Genomic DNA, 15,809 nt, shown 5'->3' on the forward strand with positions numbered 1-15,809 from the left:
TCACGCAACATTGGCCGTGTGGACTGCTTGTCACTTGCGGAGGACATTTAAAAAACACGTTCTAGAAAAGTACACGTGTTAGTCAAAACAATACATGCACGTATTACAAAAATAATTACAAGTGTTAAATTACCAATTCTTAAAAATACACGTGTTACAAATACAAATACACGTGTAACAAAATACTGAGCACATATCAGGCCATATATTTGCTTAAATTTGAAGTGAGTTAAGTTTTAGAACCCTTTAAAAGCAACTCTAAAATTCAAATTCTTACCATTCTGAGAGGATTGGATGCTAAAACGATGAGTATCGTTGATCAGGAGCTCTATTTATCAGGTTTTATAAAAACGCCAATAGAAAAATGCGAAGATTTTTTATAGGGTCTCCCAGGAGATTCTATGTACTTCCAAAAGTATACATCCATTTTTTTTCCAGGTGTATTCGAGGAAATGTCTAAGCTTGTTATGTATGCAGTTTCATTGACCTAATACAAATGATGGAATTTAAGTGAATTTAATCTGGCGGGTGGTGTTTCTTTTATGCAGATAAAGAGCTGAGTTGTGGTCTAAGATGGGAAGCCATAACTTATCTCTGGATCTCAATCGGGTTGACATAATTAAAATAATAGTGCAATCTTGTCCTTGTCCTCTCCCCAGAATCCACAAGATGGTTAGGAGAATCGTCGAGGGACAAGCTGCGTCCGAAGAGCTCCGAAGGAGGCTTTTCAATCAGTTCCAGCCTGAAATGAACAGTTTTCACAGACTCTGCATCATATACAATTAATAATAAAGCTGGACTAGCTGGACCTGTTCTTATGATAAAATTAATTAAAAATAAACCATGTTCCCCACTTGGAAACGATGTCACAGACAACAGCCACAATTTAACGGTAAACATTCTTCACTAAATAACTGACCCAGTTTTAACAAATTCGAGTCATGAGGAGGAGACTGAATCTTACTTACTCGTCTGCGTCGTCCAAGCGTGATATCCGCAAGAAATTGTGCAGATGCACACAGCTTTTCAGAATCAGCCTAGTCACCTCCTCATTTGTGGTCAGGTGACTCAGGATCTTCCATTTCCTTGATAGGTGTCCGAAGACGCACTCTATGACCATCCTGCCTCTGAAACAGTGTACAATTCAATCTACATAAGGTTCTACAAAAGTTTTCAGTTTTGCGATGATCACTTTACAGGAAAATACAGGAAAACAGCTCAAAGAGCACAAACGGTAATTCTTGATCAATTCATACAAAAACAATCATGACTGTCTAATCTAATTAGATGTAGTTTTCTGAATTGTCGAGGCTACAATTTATTTATTTATTTAATTCGTGACGTTCCAGTACCTGGATAACCTATAGTTTGTCATCCGCTGAGATTTTGACACCTTCCCCCTGTACGGCTTCATACAATGAGCATGAAGGGGAAAGGCATCGTCACCGACAATGTAGTAATTGACTCTACCAAGTCGCTCCTGAAAAGAAGACGTAAACATTATATTAATTAAGTATCTTACAGCCTAGATAACATATAAGCTCATATTTTTATGTCCTAAAGGATGCAGACCAATGGCGCTGTTTTTAGCGCCCAGAACCACTCTCCAATCAAGGCCCCCCATCAAAGTCCGAAAGCGGGGTTAAATTAAATCTTTCTATGAACACACCCTGTTCCATTGTTAAAACGGTAATCATGTTCAAGGGCTGGGATTCCGGGTAAAGTATTTACTGAGTTAATGAAGCCTCGAGCATTTGGTATTCACGAGTGTTCGCATATTATCATCAGTTCTTACCTGATCATCATTCGGCAGAATCTCAGCAGCAGGTATAAAACCCCGTTCTAGGAATTCTCCGGAGGCCAGTCCTCGTCCCAGTCTGTCCTCTGACCAGATTCCTCCGTCTGATCGACCGCCAAAGCTTCCAACGTTAAAATGACGGATTCTGAATAAGTAATTGTAGTAAAGAAGTTAGAGAATGATGTTAGCATTTAAGTTACATCTCTCATAGATCGCCCGCAATCCTCGCAAGTTTTAACTCCAATCTACCCATTCCTGTTTTTTGCAGAATGCAGCAATTTTTATTGAAAGCATGCAAAAAACGATATTCATGAGCGGTACATATGATATTGTTTTAAGATTACATATCTCATTTCAATAAGTTAGTAGGAATCTGGCTACATAATCTTGGTTGAAGAGGAGAAGTGACAATGTTCTTCACTACACTAGCATTTAAGTTGAACCATTTTTTTAAAGATGACATGTGAAAATAGCACTTACATATAATCAGCGTCACACACTGCGAGGAGAATAACAGACGGCCATCCGTGATAATTAATCGTGTAACTTCCAGTTTTCCCAAATTTTGTAATGAAGCAATGCTTGCCGTCCACTGCCCCTGAAATGACATGTGTAAATGCCTCTTCTGTCTCAGGACAGACGAGGATAATAAAATTGGTCGGCTCTGAATGTTTAAATCATACTCCTAAAATTTATGCTACTCAAAAACATCGAAATTTAATTCGTGAATTTTTGAAACTGTGGCGAACCTTAACTAGGCTAAGTTTCGGATTTCTGTGTGTGAAATGCCACCCTGTGGCGTATAGTTTTTGCCTGCTTTCAGAATGATCCAATAAAAACTGTACGAGGAGAGCATTTGAAGTTTGAAAAATGGTCGTTTCGGGAAGTCAAGATTGAAAACTTCCCATAGTTACTGTAGAATTGCATAATATGAGCAATGATCTTCAAACTGCAACAATATCGTTTGATCTCACTCTATTCCTCTCTTCTTTAAGGAAACGCTATAGCATCAATTTCCATGATTCACCAACTCGAGACCCTCAGCTCCCGGCGTCCAATCAAAGATAATTATATATATATATATCAACGTCAATAGATCGCCTCCCCCCTCCCCATCCCAAGATGCCTCCCCACCGTTCAGTCAGACTTTTTCATTACCAATGCAGTGCGGCAGCTGCCATCTTTCATGGAATCTCTGAGCAATTTTTTTCCAACATTCAGTCGACCGTGGACGAAAATCTGCGTGTTCAGCCAGGCAGACAGAGATGGCCGTTGTCACCTGAAATACAATTTTTACTTGATATAATAGACTTCTGTTCCTGAGGTATACCTGGTGATAAGTAAACTCAAAGTGTCAGTGGCTCAATGAATCTATAGAATAAGCAACTAAGCGCACCAACCTTCTTTATTATCCTACACACTCTGCACCGGGATAGTACAAACTGGTTCGCCAGATACCCTTGCGCACACCCAGACTTCAGGTAGCTGTGGTGTTAACTTCAATTAGTGATGTAAAAAGTGATATTCCACATTTACATTATAACTCTTATATATATATATAAGATATAAAAAAAAAAAATATATATATATATATAATGTAGTATTGAATGTAGATAAGAAATAATTCGACTTTTCATCTCTCTACAGAAATTTAAAGTTCAAACAACTGAAAAGTTGAGAAATTTCTCATAACGATTGACGACAGAGATAATTCCGTCATTTATAAATATTCATCCAAGATTCTACCCTATATTGTCCTGTCCAACCTTAGGGTTAAAATGAGCTGCTCTCTAGCTGAGATTGACGTACTTTTCCGGTTGAACTTCTTTGGTTCTAGAAGCGGTCGAACTTTCATGAAAAGTGAATGATACTCTGATCTCGTCATACCAAATTGACTCCTGCCGGGCATCATCATTAAAATCTATCGATGGATCAAAATCTCTGGCTTATCGATTTAAAAATGGACAAGGAAATTAGCGGATATTACTATTTAATCAAGTTATGAGATCACTGATCCTTGTATAATATCATTATACTACATTATACATAGTATAAATTTTACTAACTGCATTTAGCTAGTTTATAGTAAATACACACGATCGCAGAATAGAGGAGCACAATTGGGCTCTTTGTTCTGCGACCGTGTTTCCTTGGTGGGCCGACAGGTTTTTGTTGTGTAGTAGTGCTGGGGAAAAAACACGCTTTAACTATGATCAATGAGAGTAAACATTTTTAATTCTTGACCTTAGTGCCACAGTTTCTGTGGTAAAAACAAATTTATAGTTAAACGTTATATATCGTAGAAGGGCATGATTTACTCACATCACTAAGCATCTGGATGGATTATTAGCACACAAGGATAAACATGACCACCAGCTATACCACGTAACCATAGCTCCGAAAGAAATAAATTGCTCTACATAGAAACATCTGGTTATTCTGGCCTGATCCTATCACATTGTGGTCCCCAGGGGTTCGGTAACAGGCAACTGGGACCTGGGTCCTTTTACCAGCCACAATAACATTGGTCATGCCAGTACTGTCATAAACTGTAACCAACTATTAAAAATTAGTTATCTTTAGCTTAATTTTAAATTTTAAGTCATAGAGCAATCTTCTTAATTTTAAAATTTTTAAGAATAATATTTTACCCTAACTATGACGTGGTGGCACAATCATTATTCCACAATTTGTATTTCTCTAGATATCTCCAAGAATTATGTAAATATTAAGGCTCGCTAATATCATAGATATATATATAATAAGGCATGTCTTCTCCTTGCCACTAATTTTCCAAAAACTATGTCCACTAATATTCCATAGCTCATGGATTCGAAAATGGACAGGACACCCCCAATCATACTAGGTTGAGCGATGAAAACATGATGTGGCATAAACTCATTTCGACTAGGCATTTCGTATTGTAAGATGGTAAATTAATCCGCAAATACACAACTCATTTCTTAAGCATGAGAGCGTTGCTAATCATGTAGGTTACCGGTAATGTTGCCTAAATATTGTGTAAGTCTGCTGTGTAAAATTGGACTTAATTTAATTATTTAGTTATTTAAACCCTTTAAACAAATATTGAATTAAATTGAATTGAATATAATATATATTGCCAGAATTTACTTACTTGTACATTTCTGTTGTCCCATATTTTAAGAGACGGTTGATCTGAGTATTATAGGCTCCGAATTCCTTACGTCCTTGGTAGTAGTACTTTACAGGTGCTCTATAATACAATATAGAATGTCAACAGCTTTTTTTTTAAATTGTCACAAGGAAACACGATCAAGCGAACCTTGGCCCTTTAAATTATGGAAAAGTCAGACAATTCAAAATAAAAAGTTTGTAAATCACAATACTCGCCTTTTTGCACAGCGATAACTTATTGTACTGTAAACTGCTTTTCTTGATATTAACCGAGCTAGATGAATCAGCTTCCCAAGCAGCAGCCCACATCTCCTTTTCGTCATCACCATCCTAACGTCAAAATCTCCTTTTCGTCATTACCATCCTAAAGTCAAAATCTCCTTTTCGTCATCAACATCCTAAAGTCAAAATTTTCGATGTGAATACATAGAACATGATAATTAGATTAGATTATGATGAAAATCTTTTAAACATACTGGCTACAAAAAGCATTTTAGTAGTCCGAAGCTGTTCCAACATAAATTGAAACTGAGGTAAAAAGATGCCTAGCATCAAGTTAAATTTTAAATCATTATGACTGAGTTATGAATATCAAAATAAGGTAGGTGGTCGTTTCGAAGTAAGAATCCTGCAGCTGCACTGAATTAACAGCAGTAAGCGTAGTACATTCCATGAAAAGTTAGTTGCTGAGAACAGGACTTGAATCAGTGGCGTAACGAAGGGCCCTGCTGACCCTGCTGTGCAGGGGGGCGCTGTCTTATGGGGGGGGGGGGGCGCCAAATCGTCGTTTGAATGTGGAACAATTTTGAAAAAATTTTGAATTACCGGCGTATCCTCTTATATTGCCTAATTTGTTCAATTTTAGGGAGGGGCACCAAAAGGAGAGGGGGCGCCAACAGGGGGGCACCTTTTCGGCAGGGGGGCGCCAACAGGCGACGTTACGCCACTGACTTGAATCCACAATCTCCCAATGAACGCTTGGATGCTTTAAGTTATCTCGGCCCCACTCAGTCCCAACAATTCACTTATTTGTACTACTAAATTATTTACAAGGAAATATTCAAAAATATTCATATTTACCCTTCTGTACTGAAGGGGACCCTTGGCATGGTCACTCATTTAACCCTCACACATGGTTTCCATTCGGCTGATCAGACCGGGAAGCTGCATAGACCCGATAGAGTCCTTAGCTGAGCGTCAATGACGCTCACCTCAGGGACTAATGATGCACCAGCGGGGAACCGAACCAATAGCCTTTCGATCGTGAAATCTAACTCCCGCCCCTACACCACCAAAGACCTGCAATTTAATCTTTCAAAATTCCGTTGGGTGCACATACCCAACAGAGTCTTTAGCTGAAAATATCTCAGATCGATTTTGGGCGTTTTCGACCACTTGTAGTTGAAATTCTTAAATATTAGATATCCTAATTTATAACTTTTAATCAGAGTGAATTAATAATTGATATTTGATAATTTATTTATTTGATAGTTTAGTCTGATATTGATATTAATATTGATTATATTGATATTTTTATTATTGAATGAAGCTAACTCCAGACATAAATAATACTACTTCTATTAACAAAGGGACTTGGAGTATAAACGACCAATTTTGCATAATTGTCTATCTAACCAAGAATTCAGGAGGCAAGGGTGGGTGCGTAAACTTTATGGTCTGCACTCTCAGATCCTGTATCACCCTGGATTCATTTCGACGTATTTTTGGTAAAAGTATATATACTTTCTGGTCACTCTCTTGCTACTCCAAGTCCCCTTTAGAAGATATATGGTCTAAAGTTTGCGCTAGTTATATTTATAAAATATGTTTTTGTCTGCTTTAACTGATACTAAATAAAATTGTTGTTTTCTTGAAAAAATTGTTGTTTTCTTGAGTTTTATTTATGCTATTATGAAAAATATATCAAAACCTCAGGAAACAACAATAGATGGCAGATTGAGCAGCGATGCTTGAAATTTGTGCAAATGTTGTTTGATTTGCATTTATCAAGAAAACGACACCGTAGAATCGTTTGTCGTCATGCAGTAACTTCAGTAAGCTACTAACTCACTAATGTGCAAATCTGAGAAATTTTGAGTAAGCGCTCGATTTTTGAATTAGGATATATGATGGAGCGAATGTGCGCGGCGCGCCTCTGATTTTCGCTTTTATGTATTTTCAGCGTGGCTGTTAAGTTTATTATATTTAAATGAAACTTTAATTGAAAACTTTAATTGAAAACTTTAATTGAAAACTTCGGTTGAAAACTTGAATTAAAAACTTTAAATGAACTTTGATTCTTATCTCGATGTCAAACCTTCGCCGCTTGGTGAGGCACAAAGGTGCAGTTTGCCGATCTACCTAAGGTTGCGAGAAGAATTATTTGATGCGCGGCGCGACCCAGTAGTGCATCGCGCTACAAAATGAACTTTAATCTAATATTGAATTTTGATTATAAAAGATTTTAAAAATATATCTAATGTTCAAAATGTAAAAAATGCATTATTAAAAATTGTTTAAATTGAAAAATATAAAGGAAAAAATGTTTACACCACATACATAAACTTAAAACAAAAAACATGTGTTTAAATATGTATTTCAATCTTTCAAAAATTCATGTAGATTTGTTACATCAAAAACTGGTACTGAACAAAATTAAGGAAGAAAAAAAATTGAGCCGCGCATTTAAAGATGTTTTACCTCGAACTATAAAAATCGAACGCTTTGACAACATTTGTCGAATTTCTTCAAAATTGACTTAGCAGATTTATTACTTTACTTCATGGTGAAAAAACACCATTTGCTAATATAAAAAGTGGTGCTTTGTTGTTCAATGCCCCTTGAGCGACGTTTGCATGTATTTGGACTAATTTCTTACTTTCATATGTATTGGTGGATGATGTTTGGTTGGATGACGGACGCCAAACAGCTACAGCTTTGAAGTAAGACTATAAATTGTGTGTAGCTAAATGAAATTTTACTGGGCCGCGCTCAGCCTGTCATTCCGCCAAATCTATATTAATGAACATAATAGCCTGGGGTCCTCAGGTAAAATGAAATTGCACAAGCTTGGAATGCGGTTCTCATAAGGAAATTAGCTCCTTTGGCTACAAAATAGCACGTATGGTTTTGAACATATATAATATGTTTTTTGATATTATATATCAATTAATCGCTGTTTCCTGACTTTCTACACTCAACAAAAATGTGTTTCTCCTATATCAGGCACAACAATGTTATGTCCTGAAACCATGCACTAGTGTTTCTATGTTTAGTAGGGTTTCCGGTCATTTATATATGTACAAAATTGTTCGTCTTGTAACCACCAGTATTATTATTTTTTCTATTATATAGAGTTTTTGACATTTTGGAGATATTTGTGATGATGTTATGTCATAATTTTGTACATTACTTTACCAGCGCCAGAAAAAATATGACATGCTGAGTCCTTCTCTTCACATGTATTTGCAGAATTATAAAATGTTTTCCCCAGCAAGTCATTCCTGACTACTGTTTGGGCAGATTTTAAGATGGGTTATTAACTGGTTTGCCCTCAGCTCAACCGACTTTTTACTTTACTTTTACTTTATCAGATGTGATGCTGCTGCACATTGGCTAAATGGATTGGCCTGGGGACATTTGGTTCAGTAATTTTCATGCTTAAACACTCCTTTTTTGACAAAACACATATATGCTGAAATAAATACACACTTATTTTAGGCTTGGTGGTGTATGGGCAGGATTTGAGTTTCCAAATCGTCGTTTGAATGTGGGACAATTTTGAAAACTTAACTTAAGTACTAGCAAAACTGCGCGTTTTGCTCTAGATACACACACTTTTTTAGAGATTTTACCGGTGTATCCTCTTAAATCGCCTTGTTCAATTTTAAGGAGGGGCACCAAAAGGGGAGGGGGCGCCAATAGGGGGGCGCTTTTTTCGGCTGGGGCGCCAACAGGCAACGTTACGCCACTGCAAGCGACCCTGCTAAAAGATCTAGAATCTTGTAAGGGTCCCCTTCAGTCAGTACAGAAGGGTAAATATGAATATTTCGAATATATATGGCTGGTGATATCGAAATGGAAATGGGGGAGGGGTGGACAATGAAAGGAGACAGTTGCCCTAGGGATAAGGGATGAAAGGGGTAAAATAAAGGAGGGTGGAGGTGACTTGAGCCCTGGGATGGAAAATAGACTGTACAGAAGCCAGGAGTTCTCTCAGTGGCGTAACGTTGCCTGTTGGCGCCCCCCTGCCGAAAAAAGCGCCCCCCTGTTGGCGCCCCCTCCCCTTTTGGTGCCCTTCCCTAAAATTGAACAAATTAGGTGATTTTAGAGAATACGCCGGTTAAAATCTCTAAAAAAGTGTGTATCTAGAGCAAAACGCGCAGTTTTGCTAGTACTTTAGTTAAGTTTTCGAAATTGTCCCACATTCAAACGACGATTTTGCGCCCCCCTAAGACGGCGCCCCCCTGCACAGCGGGGTCAGCAGGGCCTTTCGTTACGCCACTGAGTTCTCTCTTTCTCTTTATCTTTTAAAGGGGACCCTTACAAGATTCTAGATCTTTAATAGGGTCACTCATTTAACCCTTGCATGTGGTTTCTCATACACTAAGGAGGCTGCATAGACCCGACGGAGTCCTTAGCTGAGCGTCAATGACGCTCACCTCAGGGACTAATGATGCACCAGCAGGAGGAGTTAGGTGACTCCTAAGTCATCCAGGTGTTTGGGTTCAATGAAGCGTTTGGTGCAGTTTACATAATAATCCCTCAGGGACTAATGATACACCAACATCCCTGAGATGAGCGTCATTGACAGACATATGTTCGTAGATGCAGTATTTGACCTGTGATGAGTTCAACTGCCGGTCTGCATTTCATTCCGTTGATGAGGGTAGAGCTGAGGTTTTTAAAAAATGGTCTCATGTTTGTTGTGTACAGCAATAATATCATGATCTTATTTAAATTTTATCTGGAGATTTGATCAGCCAATAACCACTACAAAGCAATTGTATCAATTGTACATACAAATTTAGATGAACTGTCTAATATGGTTCTGTGTGCAGATTTTGATATGCCGGGTTTACTTTGTATTTTCACGAAGGAATTCTTCACCAAACTAATAATTTTATGCTGGAATGGAATCCGTTCTGTAAAAGTGTAAAGGTTTCTTTATATTTCAGAAACAGCTTTTATTTCCTAACAGCCACTGCTTCCGTCCCAGCCTTCAGCCTTGATATTTTAATTACATCATATTTGATCGAGATTGTTAGGAAAGTTTATTATCAAGAGTATCAAACCCTGATTTTGTTGCTGGTATTACTCTTCTCATCATATTGATATAAAAATTGTTAATAAATTGTTTATTATAGTAGTAATAACTAATATGGTTCTGTGTGCAGATTTTGATATGCCGGGTTTACTTTGTATTTTCACGAAGGAATTCTTCACCAAACTAATAATTTTATGCTGGAATGGAATCCGTTCTGTAAAGGTTTCTTTCTATTTCAGAAACAGCTTTTATTACCTAACAGCCACAGTAATATGGTGTGTTTCACTGCGTTGTCATACTGGGTTTTGCATTGTTTTTTTTTGAAACCTTCATCAAGTAGATATATAGCATTGTAGGTCAATATTTTGGTTGATTTTCCTTTTCGTATAATGTACTGCATAATGTATCTACTGCTAACTGCAAATAATTCTGTTATCTCGACTTACTTATTTGTAGGAAACATGTTCGAAAGGGAAACGTCGGTTACCAAGATTCAAAATGATGACAAAAAGAGGAACATGTTGAAGTACCTTAATATTTTTTTGCTAACCGAAGTGAAGGATAAGCTGGACTTTCTCCACATGTTAGTAGATGTGTAACGATCACGTTTTGAGAGCTAACAACCATAGCGCAGCTGCCAAGACAATTTTTACTGATACATAAATTATATGATGAGCTGAAACTACACTATCAGCCTTGCAGAATAAGAATAATAGCCTACAATGATTAGAAGATATTTCAACTGTTCATATTTTCAGAAAGACGTTCACACCTACGAACATTGACAAGTTGGTAAAAAGCCTGCAGTGCGATCTAGATTGTAAGTATCCTCTGTTAGCCTCTCCTCCACACTTCTTTTTATTTGTTCATAAATTGGAAGCATTGTCATGGATTCTTTGAACAAGTGGTTGCGCAAAACGGTAGTTTAAAGGGCTTGGGTTGTGGTCTGGGTTAATGTTGTGTAACGGTAAGGGTTAGAGTCGGGGATCGAGCTATCATAGCTCGGAGCTAGGCCAGGTTTAGGTGTAAGACAACGTTTGAGATTTAAAACCAGGGGGCCAACGATCGTGAGGTGAAATGTCGAGGGGTGAAAACCCGTTTAATTCCATGTGATGGATTGTTTAAAAAAGTGGTCGAAAGGACGATTTAAAAGACCGTACTTGATCGTTGAAAGTTAATGATTCTCCTCTAAGACGTGTAGATATATGTAGATACGTTTTAAGTCATTAATATACCAGGAGAGAAAATCCGCATCTTATTGATGAACTATGCTTCCTTTCGACCACTCTTTTATCGACCAATGAAGTCACGTATGGGTAAGGTACTATGTGATCACTGATCAGGTATCTACTCCACTTACTCATTCGGCTGTAATTACAGTGCACATTGATGAGAAAAAAGACAAGACTTCGGCAAATAGGAAGTTGCTAATATCTACAATCTGTGAGCTGATCACCGCCCTCAAAAAGATAAAGGTAAGTAATTATACTTGATGTCACAGATCTTCCGAAATAAGGTCCTGGCAGTGGGATCAATTAGAACATCCGTAATCAGATTGAGCTGTACATGATAAGCAGGCATTTTGCTTTGTACAAGTTTAAACAAGTTTCCCGTTTTTTACTTTACTAGGTTCCAGTTGATAATTACCGACTGCAACATCACCTTAGTTCAGTCGGGTGGAATGTTTGCAGTGTTTATAATTGCCTATGCTTCAAAAACATGCTGTGGCATACAGTATAAACAATTTCCTGAACAGGGAGGTAGGAGTGGTGATGGACAGAGTGGAAGTCTGACAAAGTTAGACGAAGACATCAAGAAAGTTTTTTGGAACTTCTTTACAGCTAAAGACGACAAGGTTTGAATATAGTTCTTCAACTTAACAGTTAATATTCTCACTGATTGAACATAAATTGATCATTCCCCCCTGAGTCCTGATAGGTATTGATTATGAATCGCTTTCACGTGGTGTATTAGATATTACATTAGCTATTAATTTTACCTACCATTGACCTTTAGCAACCCGGAGAAGACAGTGTTGATGGAGGAGAACAATTGGCAACAACTGTTAACGAGGCTCCGATCAGGGTCTCTAATATTTTCGAGAGATGCGACATAGGTATACATATTGTTACATTATAATTATACCATAGTGAAGCTCACTCATATCACTGTATGAGAATTTCGCTGTAACTCATGACCGACGATAAATTTGCCCTACCTTCTCTGATCGTCTGTATCAGTATAGCCTATCTTGGGCTTTAAAATGAATTGCTGCATTATGGTTAATCGTAGGCGATTCCCAGGTGCTATTCAGAGAGTGATAAAGAAGATGCCCCCGGTTCCCGTCACGAAACCTGGATCATTGACAGCCCCCGAGAGTGAACAGAGTGAGTTATAGCTATTTTAAAAGTCATCCGGATGGGTCACTAGGCGCTACCTGTGCTGAATATGCTAATATTTGTTTAGTCATTTTTTGTACTATCTACTGATCGTAGAAACAGTTTTGTGTCATCGTCAGAGCGGACTCCCAGTTTGAAATTTTATGGGTTTACAATACGATTCTTCAAGTAGGAACATCCTGCAATAAACTTCGTTTTCATACACTAATCCGCTGTGACGTTTCCAGGTGCTGTTCAGAGAATAGCTTTGGCCATCCGGAGCGAGCCCCGGGCCCCCGTCGCAAAACCCCCCGTTCAACCGGACACCACACCAGCAGCCGGGCCTGCGCCTCCAACCGGCAAGGTCCGAAAAGACCACATATCCAGACTTCAGAAAGAGTCCGAGAGTCGCCTGAGTGAGTTACAGCTATTTCTAAACATCATTTAGAATTATCGCCTGTAATATGGATGGGTCACCACTCACCAGGCGCAGGAAGAATTCATCTTTGGTCAATTAAAGTTGATACTTTCATCTTTGACCATTTTTTTGTACGATCTTTGTGACGAGTAAAAATTGGAAACCGCATTATTTAATCAGACTTTTGTGTGATAACTGATGCGTTCGCCATAATACAAAACTCCCTAACCTTAAGGCGTAAGGTTTCCCTCTGTGCAACGTCGAAAATAACTTAGTCACGCCTTTATCATTTCAGAGAGACGACATCTTCACCCCAAGGGCCTCCGAGATACTTCGGCGACAATGGTTGAGGAGGCTTTGAAGATCAATCCGGTGATAGGTAATAATTCAAGTGCAACATATCGTTTTTAAACTTTCGGACATTAATTTTTCTTCAAGTCGAAGATTGCATCGCCGTTTCCACACAAAGGTAGCTGGTTTGACGCACATCAAGTCTATTTTAAGCGATATAATACCCATTCACGGTCGAAATGGGGGTTAGTAGATATGCAATCGAAACCACTACAGTTTTAGGTCACTATAAGTCACGTTTCACTTGGTATGTGTATATAACTCAGTTCTAAAGTTAAAACTAACCCACTTCTGCAGGTTATCTCAGAAATCCATCTCTTTACTTTTAGCAAATTTCATGTCTGTTTGAACCTCAGTCCTTTTATCAGGAGCCGTGGCCGAACAGGCGAGACAGATCCTCCAGGAGGATAGATGGGATGTGTTCGGCAAGAGTTTTGCCCAGCTGTCGGCTGTCGCATATCAAGGTAACTTATTTATAGGTATTCGATCAAACAGTCCCGGAAAAAATTGGCTCACCGGCGCGGCCCAGCCAAAATATTTGCTACTCTTTTTTTGCAACAAAAAATCCTTGATCACGTCCAAATACTAGGGTCTCCCCAACAAAATCTTGCACCGGTCGAAAGCCGCGAGATTTAACTACCTAGACAAAACAATCTGCCACAATCTGCTTTCCAATCCAATAAGTTTGCACAGGAAAAAAACTGAATTCGTTTTGTTGATATGATGTGTGGTCAAAGCAACCTGTCTCCATATAATACTATCCGTACAACAACAAGAAATGTAGGATCATTGAATCTTTGGCGACTAATGTGGGGGGGGGGGGGGGTAAACCCTATTTTGACTCATTTTGCCTCATTTTTCCCTTTTTTGGCTGCCCGAATGAGGTAAAATAAAGTAAATTTCGGCAAAAACATTTGTCTCTAAAAAGGCTCAGAAAACTAGATTCATTTACCTCACTTTACCTCATTTTACCTCATCCCAATTTTGGCTGCCCGAATGAGGTAAAATGAAATTGACCCCCCCCCCCCACTAATGTTTAGAACTCTTTCAGACGAACTGGAGCTCATGGAGCACGCAGGAAAGATCCTACTCAAGATCGCGGCAGACGCGAAGACAGTAAGTAAGATTCAGTCTCCTCCTCATTACTCGAATTTGTTGGGTCAGTTATTTAATGAAAAATTTTTACCGTTAAATTGTGTGGCTGTGTTGTCTGTGACATCGTTTCCAAGTGGGGAACATGGTTTATTTTTAATTAATTTTATCATAAGAACAGGTCCAGCTTTATTATTAATTGTATATTATGCAGAGTCTGTGAAAACTGTTCATTTCAGGCTGGAACTGATTGAAAAGCCTCCTTCGGAGCTCTTCGGACGCAGCTTGTCCCTCGACGATTCTCCTAACCATCTTGTGGATTCTGGGGAGAGGACAAGGACAAGATTGCATTATTATTTTAATTATGTCAACCCGATTGAGATCCAGAGATAAGTTATGGCTTCCCATCTTAGACCACAACTCAGCTCTTTATCTGCATAAAAGAAACACCACCCGCCAGATTAAATTCACTTAAATTCCATCATTTGTATTAGGTCAATGAAACTGCATACATAACAAGCTTAGACATTTCCTCGAATACACCTGGAAAAAAAATGGATGTATACTTTTGGAAGTACATAGAATCTCCTGGGAGACCCTATAAAAAATCTTCGCATTTTTCTATTGGCGTTTTTATAAAACCTGATAAATAGAGCTCCTGATCAACGATACTCATCGTTTTAGCATCCAATCCTTTCAGAATGGTAAGAATTTGAGTTTTAGAGTTGCTTTTAAAGGGTTCTAAAACTTAACTCACTTCAAATTTAAGCAAATATATGGCCTGATATGTGCTCAGTATTTTGTTACACGTGTATTTGTATTTGTAACACGTGTATTTTTAAGAATTGGTAATTTAACACTTGTAATTATTTTTGTAATACGTGCATGTATTGTTTTGACTAACACGTGTACTTTTCTAGAACGTGTTTTTTAAATGTCCTCCGCAAGTGACAAGCAGTCCACACGGCCAATGTTGCGTGAACTGCTGTCTGCTACGGTGATCTTATTCACACAAAAGGAATAAACTAAGAATAATGTTCATTTATTTATCATACTGTGCTATGTTTTCACGTATTTGATTTAATATCTTTATCTGCCTAAAAGAATTGTGTTATCATTAAGTCATCAAGCTTCGTAAACTCGACATTTTCAATAGCTGTGGGCTAAACAAGTTTTCGCCATATTTCAGTCACCGTTAATCTTGTTATCATTATATCTGGTGGTTTTTTAACCGAACCAATGCATCATATTCCAGTCCCGCCAAATTGTGACAAATACTGGCAAATTTTTAAAAATTTTCTAATTTGCCGCAGACGCGATTACTGAAACCTTATGAAAGCTTTCGGCGCG

The 15,809-nt window shown here is 38.2% G+C and overlaps 3 protein-coding genes across 3 annotated transcripts in view; 2 read left to right on the forward strand and 1 right to left on the reverse strand.

The window, feature by feature from the left end:
- LOC134816918 (transcription activator BRG1-like) overlaps positions 1–15,809 on the forward strand; it is a 762,051-nt gene that overhangs the window by 600,867 nt on the left and 145,375 nt on the right. The window lies entirely within an intron of this gene.
- On the reverse strand, positions 442–5,351 carry LOC134819639 (uncharacterized). The gene is made up of 10 exons (XM_063829689.1): positions 5,171–5,351; positions 4,935–5,033; positions 3,565–3,696; positions 3,199–3,283; positions 2,957–3,077; positions 2,279–2,396; positions 1,796–1,943; positions 1,353–1,480; positions 969–1,127; positions 442–742 (listed from the first exon to the last, which is right to left on the reverse strand). Exons 1-10 carry the CDS (start codon positions 5,281–5,283, stop codon positions 589–591), a joined length of 1,257 nt encoding a protein of 418 aa, XP_063685759.1. The 5' UTR covers positions 5,284–5,351; the 3' UTR covers positions 442–588.
- Positions 10,682–14,999, forward strand: LOC134825460 (uncharacterized). The gene is made up of 11 exons (XM_063837638.1): positions 10,682–10,803; positions 10,979–11,040; positions 11,601–11,695; positions 11,977–12,075; positions 12,237–12,336; positions 12,524–12,607; positions 12,847–13,014; positions 13,312–13,395; positions 13,736–13,831; positions 14,419–14,483; positions 14,699–14,999. Exons 1-11 carry the CDS (start codon positions 10,682–10,684, stop codon positions 14,711–14,713), a joined length of 990 nt encoding a protein of 329 aa, XP_063693708.1. The 3' UTR covers positions 14,714–14,999.

This window comes from Bolinopsis microptera, chromosome 1 (genome assembly GCF_026151205.1).
Source record: "Bolinopsis microptera isolate Bmic1 chromosome 1, MBARI_Bmic_1.0, whole genome shotgun sequence".
Lineage (NCBI taxonomy): Eukaryota > Metazoa > Ctenophora > Tentaculata > Lobata > Bolinopsidae > Bolinopsis > Bolinopsis microptera.